Below are 8,510 nucleotides of genomic sequence, written 5' to 3'. Positions count from 1 at the left end.
CCAAAAAAAGATTCTGTATTTCCATAAGTGGGGTAAAACTTTGGAATAATTTAAGTGTGGACATAAAAAACAGTAAGAGAATTGATGAGTTTAAACACAAATATAAAGGTATGTGTCAATCAAGATATATGCAAGAACAGGCTCAATGATTAATGATTGTGGGTGTGGTGTATGAATGTTAACACTATGTAATAATTCTTTAGTATATTACTTGTGTGTGGTGGAGAAGGTAATTATCTAAGAATGTAATTATATAAGAATGTTAACAATCTGTAAAAATTTGTTTAGTATATTACTTGCGTGGTGTAGAACAAAATTATCTATGTAGAGATACTGCTTGCAAACCAATGATGGTAAGATGATGTTTGGGGGTAGGACTAGATAAGTCTAACTTCTTCCTACTCCGTTCAAGCATATACTAGGTATAAGCAAATTGATAATGGATTAGCATTTGTGGATATGTGTGAAATTATGTGTGTTGACATATCGACTGTCTTTACATGCTTGAAAGAATAAAATCAATCAATCAATCAATCAATTAATGCCCAGAGTCTGTGAACAGTCTGAGCCCTGGTTTTCTTGTAAAGGTTGTTGCACCTGGTGATGCTGTGCTCTCCGTGGCAGGAATCCCCATTAGCAGCCTCAGAGAGATCACCCTGCTCCTGAGGTTGAGACATCCCAACATAGTGGAGCTGAAAGAAGTGGTTGTAGGCAGCCAACTGGAGAGGTAGGAGGCTCATATATGCACCACCATAACTGTGTAGAAACAGTGTTTCACTGGTTTCTGACACCGTTCGGCTTAAGAATTCATTTTTTTCATACCAGTCATCTGTCTCATACTGTGGCTGGGAAAATATGCATATAGCAATATACTGTATCTGCCAGCTGTAAAAGGTTTTTAAACAGTGTTTAAATGAGAAAAGTAAACCTGCAGTATAACACTGTGTAAGTTTCGGGGCCAGACACATATTAGTTGATTAACAAGCAATGAGAATTATCTACAGCAGCGGTTGGCTTCACATCTGTCTGAGGAGTATGTAATGAAACTATCAGATGTCTATTGTATTTAACCCGGAGTATGAGAAGTTAACTGCGATGGATTGGCGACCTGTCCAGGGTGTATCCTGCCTTCACCCGATTGCCGGTCGGGATTGGGAAACTTCTACTTCAGCATACTTTCAGCTACTTCAGCTATCAAAATGTTCAGCTTTTCAAGGACATTCACACTACTATTCAGAAATTTTCTAAACTTCATACATTCATACATTTTAAATATTTAGCTTTATTTTGAAAATCTTGCCCCATTCAAATGAATGGGAAAATTCTACTTCAGCAAACTTTCAGCTATTTCAGCTATCAAAATGTTCAGCTCTTCAAGGACATTCATACTACTATTCAGAAGTTTTCTGAACTTCATACATTTTAAATATTTAACTTTATTTTGAAAATCTTGCCCCATTCAAATGAATGGGGAAATTGAACTTCAGCATACTTTCAGCTATTTCAGCTATCAAAATGTTCAGCTCTTCAAGGGCATTCATACTACTATTCAGAAGTTATCTAAACTTCATACATTTTAAATACGTACGTTTTTTGGCCCTTAACTAGTTCCGCATACTTTCAGCTAGAATAACCATTCAGGTATCAAAATGTTCAGCTTTTTCAGGACATGCGTGGACCTATTCAGAATTTTCCTAAACTTCATACTTTTTGAACTATTTTGTGTTTTTTAGCAAAATTCTGCCCATTCAAATGAATGGAGAAATTCAACTTCAGCATACTTTCAGCTATTAAAATGTTCAGCTCTTCAAGGACATTCATGCTTTTATTCAGAACTTTTGTAAACTTCATACTTTTGGAATATTTAGCTTTATTTTGAAAATCTTGCCCCATCCAAATGAATGGGAAAATTTTTGTTTTTGCATACTTTCAGTTATTTCAGCTATTAAAATGTTCAGCTCTTCAAGGACATTCATGCTTTTATTCAGAACTTTTGTAAACTTCATACTTTTAAAATATTTAGCTTTATTTTGAAAATCTTGCTCCATTGAAATGAATGGGAATATTCTACTTCAGCATAATTTCAGCTATCAAAATGTTCAGCTCATCAAGGGCATTCATGCTTCTCTTCAGGATTTTTTTAAACCTAATAACTTTGAAATATTCAGCTTTATTTTGAAAATCTTGCTCCATTGAAATGAATGGGAATATTCTACTTCAGCATAATTTCAGCTATCACAATGTTCAGCTGTTCAAGGGCAGTCATGCTTCTATTCAAAAGTTTTCAAAACTTCATATTTTTGAAATATTTAGCTTTATTTTGAAAATCTTGCTCCATTCAAATGAATGGGGAAAATTCTACTTCAGTATACTTTCAGCATAATTGCAGCTATCAAAATGTTCAGCTCCTCAAGGACATTCATGCCTCTCCTCAGAATTTTCTTAAACTTCATACTTTTAAATTATTTAGCTTTATCCTGAAAATCTTGCTCCATTCAAATAAATGGGGAAATTTCAACTTCAGCATACTTTCAGCTATCAAAAGCATTCAGGTGTCAAAATGTTCAGCATTTTCAGGGCGATTTTTCAGCACTCAGCATCCATACGCATTTTCTTCAGAAAATGCAATTTTCTAGTTAAATTTTTGTGACCTGGGTCACCACAAGCTGCTTTACAGCTTTCTGTTAACACTTAATCATCTTTCTGTGTGTTTCCCCTCAGTCTGTTTCTGGTGATGTGTTACTGTGAGCAGGACCTAGCCAGTCTGCTGGAAAACATGCAGACACCGTTTTCTGAGGCTCAGGTAGGACAGACAAAGGTTCCTTAATTTGGCCTTTAAGTCGTTTTTGTGCTTGGGGTTAATTTCTAACAAAATTCAAAGTCATTCTCATGTTTTCATTTATTTGTACAAGTAGATTTGTTGCATCTTTCTCAGGGAACCACCTGCTAAACTCATGTTTAGTAAGAGGTTTCACTTGACTGTCTTAACATGTAGAAAAACTTCACCAGTTATGCCCAACCAGAGGTCCCACGATAAAGGGGATCACAATATTATTAATGGGCTAAGACAGGAAAGTATGTATAGAGAGAGTTCTTTTATGGAAGTTGTTTATTTGGCTTTTTGCACAATAGTGCAGTTTGAGAAATGAATGCAAATATCACACTGCAGGCATGATATAAAATAAAACGCATTTGACCAATATCAGTTGTAAAGCATCAGAAACATGATAGTACTCTTTAAGGCAATAATTTGTCATTGCTTTTGTTTTTATTCATTAATCATTAATTATTCATCACATTTTGACTCTGTCAGGGGTAGCACCAGGGGTGACCAGTCAAATTCTGGGGGTGGGTGGTGCCACCCTGGCCACCCTTTGGTTCTCCCCATGACAGTGCGTCCTAATTTGGACATCAGTAATTTAGTCTACATTACTTGTTAACTGCAGTGTTAGTTTGTGTTGTGCATTAGAATCTTTTCTTTTCTTATAATCTTTCCCAGGTAAAGTGTATTGTTCTTCAGTTACTCAGAGGCCTGGAGTACCTCCACCACAACTTCATTATACACAGGTCAGGACCAGGCATTTACTGGAAACTCTCCTTTGTTTTGTAAAAACAATTGAACTGTGACTCCTGCTCTATATTACATTTTTACATAGATGCTATCATTTGTCAGACATAGAGGCTAATGGCAGTGTCTGTACCAAGAACAGTTAGTTGATAAAAAATCAGCTTGTTAGTGGACTAGCTGTCAACTTTCTGGTCAACTAACTCTCATCAATGTGTAGAATAGAAAAGACATGAAACAGAAGCTAACATTAGTAGCTAGTTGTTGCATGTTAGCATGGGTTGCTTTGCTAAGCTAGTGAGGTGTTAGCTAGCTAACGGTTTCTTCGGGTAAACTAAATTGGCCGTGTACATTTCAGATATTCGAGTAGTAGACTCTGTCTCAATAAGTATTCTGTATGTAGTTAATATTTATGTGTAGCTTAAACTTAGGCCTCCAGTGACGGTGCTGGCACCTGCTAACATGTGACACAATGGCAAAGATGTAATATTGTATATTTATGAGTAACAGAAAATGATTTAGAAGTTTTAGAATAAATACACTTTGACTCCTGGGAGAAATATCTTGGAGGTGTATAGAATACAGTGTTTTGTTTCAGCGCCCGGTAGCATTTAAATCACTAAATTTCTTATCAGCAGGATTCAATATTTCCATTGTAGCAACAATTCAGTTTATTTATTCAGCTGATTATTAATGGTAAATGTCAGGTCTGGGAGTCAGTCTCATAACCTAAGAGCAGGGACTATTTTCAGCGCTGCTGTTCACTAATGCCCAACAGTCTAAAAGTGACACATCGAATATAAAATATGAAAGAGGCAGAGATCTAGCACGGGTGCAGTGCTGCCACATTATGTTCTCACTTTCCTGGACTGGAGAACTGCTGCTCCTGCCATGCTGTCCTCTATAATCTACAGCTGACTGCAGCGAGTTCAGGCCTCTTCTCTTGAGTCTGTTATTTTAAGGAAGGCAGGAAAATGTGTTACTGACATTTAGGCAACTTGGGTAGAGCAAATCATGTACTTCATTACTTTATGATACATGATATTTATCTTTAGTACTGTAATTAATAATATATCAGACACTTTCAGTGCAGCGGTTGGTTTCTCTAAGAGGACTGATCTAGTTTATCAGTGCCACAGTCACATCAGAACTAATTAAAGGTGCTAAGAGAAAGCTACAGGCCTGTAAGAAGTGCTTTCTGGTGAGAGCTTGTTTTGAGTTTCACTAGACCCTCTAGTGGCTGCAAAGAAATTAGTTGGTGTTCTTTTAAGGAATCTTGAACATCAATGTCAAAATTAATCATTCAGCTATGTCACAGTTCACCACTGCTGGGATGAAAAGACCTTAAGTAGGGGCGTTGCCCAGTCGGCCATCTTTACCACAGCTAAACAGTGTGCAAAAGCTTGCACTGTAGCTTATAGCTGTTACAGCAAAGGTTTAGCTTTGCTTTTCATTCATCTCTGCACTTGTAGGGAGAGGGTTGCAGGCACCGTATCTCTGGCTGCTGGCTAACTCCTCTTCTTGTTGTCAGGGACCTGAAGGTGTCCAATCTGCTGATGACAGACAAAGGCTGCGTTAAGATTGGTGAGTCATGGTTGTTTCCACAGCCGCTGCTACACCTATCATCACATTATGACTGTTCAGACTTAGAACCCAAATGGTGCCATCACTGACCTTTGACCCCTGGCAGTGAATGGCTCAGACTCAACATACAGCACCCATTCTCCTTAGACCCTTGATTCTGAAACCAGCAGTACTTTCTGACGTTCACCCTGTCTGGATGCTCAGTCCCAAGTCCACTGGTTCCTACTTAAGACAAACAGTTTTATTTTTACAGTTTCTTAAAACAGCAGCAGTGTAGGTTTTAGCAAATGTCACACACACTGGAGGAAACAGTACAGCTTTTGGGACTATTAATACCCACCTGGTGCTCTAGTAAGTCCTGGCGACAGGATGGTGTTTATGGGGCAAAATAAACTACTGTCTGTGTGTGTGTGTGTGTGTGTGTGTGTGTGTGTGTGTGTGTGTGTGATATGGAGTTCATGATGTGTGTTCATGATATGGAGCCCAGAACCTCTCACTGATGTGTTTTAATAGCTCTTAGACAACAATGCAGCTCTGTGACACATCAGGTGTCGGACACATCACCAAAGATAAAATGGGATGTGTATACACATGAACTCTAGGTAGTGCTAGTATTCTTATGGCTGTGTTTTTGTCCTTTTCTCCCTGTATACAGCTGATTTTGGGTTGGCCAGGATGTACGGCATCCCCCAGCAGCCTATGACCCCCAGAGTGGTTACACTGTGGTGAGTGTGTACTGGGCCACTTTAAATTGTGTGTGCAACATCTTCTGTGGAGAGCCCTTGCTTACATTGTGTTTGTGCAGGCTCAGTGGAAACTCTTCCTTTTAAGCCTCAGTAATGCTTCTTTAATAGCTCTCTTACCACAGGCTGGCTGAGTGTGTCACAGTATGTCCTCCCTCCCCCCGTCATCTGTCTGCAGGTACAGAGCTCCAGAGCTCCTCCTAGGGACCAAGACCCAGACTACCGCTCTGGACATGTGGTGAGCCTCTGTGCATGATAATGTTACATTAAGGGGAGAAATTAGATTATCTACATCTAAGCACTCCCTCCAGTTTCACAGGTTTAGTATCCATCACCTATATGAGAACCTTTACAGGAGTCTACTTTAAAATCATTCCACACCACATTAAGAGCCAACAGGAAGTGATGGCGGGAGTCGCCGACAGCATTAAGGTTGTGCTGCTGTGTGCTTTGCAGGGCGGTCGGCTGTATCCTAGCTGAACTGCTGGCTCACAAACCTCTGCTGCCTGGAACCTCTGAGATCCAGCAGGTCGACCTGATAGTGCAGCTGCTGGGGACACCCAATGAAAACATCTGGCCGGTGACACTTCAGCACTCAGTACCTCTTCAGCATTAGCTAAAACTTTCATGTGTGATGTTAAAGATTGAATCTGTGTGTCCCAGGGTTTCTCTCAGCTACCCCTCATTGGTCAATACACTCTGAGGAAGCAGCCATACAACAACCTAAAGAATAAATTCACCTGGCTGTCTGATGCTGGACACAGACTGCTCAACCTGCTCTTCATGTACAACCCACAGCGCAGGTAAACCCCCGCGCGCAAACACACACACACACACACACACACACACACACACACACACACACACACACACACACACACGTCTTCATTCCTTTAGCCTTCTACCATTGCCCAGTGGCGCTGCCTTGGTCAGGAGTCAGGAGGGCAGGAGGCTGGAGTCAAAATAGTGTCATCCTGGTGGCTGATAAAATGTCATTCCTCTTGAAAAACCATATTCTCAGGTTAACTTGATTAGATAACCTAGAAAGGTCAGGAATCAGGCATTTCCTAGTCAGGAAGAGATCACTTCATTTTCTAAGGTTCATTCATGTCTGCACAGATTCATGTTGTCTGGTAACACCAGCTGGGGAGTCGTGGTTTCAGAGGTCAAACTGCTCCTCTGATGACCTCTGAGGAGTCCTGGAGTCTCTCGTTCTACTGTCAGTCTCTAAGATGTAACAGCATACATGCTGCCATGTCTGATGTCAGCCATCATGTTAGCGTGAAACCTGTTTACTGTTCTATGAAGGGAGAGTGGATTCTTTCCCTGGCATGCATCTCTGCAGGCTTTAACAGTATTGGTGTCATTGTCATGAATTCATAACACAAATCTGATTTAAACACAGTTTAGCTATTTTGATGTTTGCACATTTTCTGAAGCGCCACCAGAAACTGATGTGTTTTCCTGATCCAGGGCTACTGCCAAAGATTGCTTGGAGAGTTCCTACTTCAAAGAGAAACCTCTGCGTGAGTGAAAAGGTTTTGGCTATGCATCAGCTTTGACCTCCGCCCTCTGAGGTGTGCCATTAATTGCGTTTCTCTGCTCCCATGTAGCATGTGAACCAGAGCTGATGCCTACCTTCCCCCACCATCGCAACAAACGGGCCGCTGCTCTGGCAGAGAGCCACTCGAAACGGAGCAAAGTGTGATCGGAATGGTGATGATGATGATATTCTCGCTCAGAGGGTGGACCATGGCTTCTGTTTCCACTGCATGTGCTCTTAGAGGACATTGAGGGATCTTACTATGGAATTTTCAGCTAATGAGAACTAGTTTTTCACCTTAAGTCAAGTCAGCACAGGACTGGTTACACGAGACTTTACAGCGTTGAGGATAATGCTGATGCTTGACTCTTTAAAAAGGATGCAGTCGCACATTTTGCAATGTAGATGTAGTTGTTTTGCAGCACTGTGTTGTAATTATAGGAGGTTTATGGAGTATTTCTTCCAGTTTGTATTGTTGCCAAGGTCTGTACACTAAATAGGTTCAAGGTAATGAGGTTTCCATGAAAAATCTACCGAGGTATTGTGCCAGGTTAGCTCCCTGTCGCTAGTCTTTATGCTGAGCCAAAGGGCTGCTGGTTGTAGCTTCATATTTACTGTGCAGAGATCAGAAAAGTACAGGGAGAGAGAGAGGAGACACAAAGTTAGTGATGTGTAATGGTGGCATATAGAATTGGGAGAGGAAGGAGAGGGGAGGAGAGAAACTCAGAGCATCATGGGGCCCCCCAGTAGGACAAGCAGCATAACTAAGGGAAGGCTCAGGGTCACCTGATCCAGCCCCAACTATAAACTTTATCAAAAAGGAAAGTCTTAAGTCTACTCTTAAAGGTAGAGAGGGTGTCTGCCTCTGAACTGAGACTGGGAGTTGGTTCCACAGGAGAGGTGCTTGAGGCTCTGCCTTATTAAGCATATTTAGTAAAATGTCCAACTATACCTTTAAGAGCCCCAGCTTGAATATTCAAGATTTCCTGTACAGTGACCTCGTTATTAGCCAATGAACAGGTAGAACATGGGATATTTACCTAACTGGGATAGAAGCTTCTGATGTTATTGTACA

The 8,510-nt window shown here is 40.5% G+C and overlaps 1 protein-coding gene across 3 annotated transcripts in view; it reads left to right on the top strand.

Annotated features, from left to right (window-relative positions):
- cdk10 (cyclin dependent kinase 10) overlaps positions 1-8,106 on the top strand; it is a 13,436-nt gene extending 5,330 nt beyond the window's left edge. For 2 of the 3 annotated variants that reach the window (XM_020586588.1, XM_020586590.1), the window contains 10 exons: positions 625-727; positions 2,722-2,803; positions 3,500-3,567; positions 5,097-5,149; positions 5,805-5,874; positions 6,071-6,130; positions 6,349-6,472; positions 6,556-6,695; positions 7,366-7,418; positions 7,506-8,106. In XM_020586588.1, coding sequence (XP_020442244.1) covers positions 625-727; positions 2,722-2,803; positions 3,500-3,567; positions 5,097-5,149; positions 5,805-5,874; positions 6,071-6,130; positions 6,349-6,472; positions 6,556-6,695; positions 7,366-7,418; positions 7,506-7,600 — 848 coding nt within the window. In that variant the 3' untranslated portion in view covers positions 7,601-8,106. Of the gene's footprint in view, positions 1-587; positions 728-2,721; positions 2,804-3,499; positions 3,568-5,096; positions 5,150-5,804; positions 5,875-6,070; positions 6,131-6,348; positions 6,473-6,555; positions 6,696-7,365; positions 7,419-7,505 lie in introns of all 3 variants that reach the window. The other variant, XM_020586589.1, reaches the window with a different exon arrangement.
- Positions 8,107-8,510: the final 404 nt, after the last annotated feature.

Source organism: Monopterus albus, unplaced genomic scaffold (genome assembly GCF_001952655.1).
Source record: "Monopterus albus unplaced genomic scaffold, M_albus_1.0 scaffold414.1, whole genome shotgun sequence".
In the NCBI taxonomy this organism is placed as follows: domain Eukaryota; kingdom Metazoa; phylum Chordata; class Actinopteri; order Synbranchiformes; family Synbranchidae; genus Monopterus; species Monopterus albus.
This window is presented reverse-complemented; position numbering and strand designations above follow the sequence as displayed.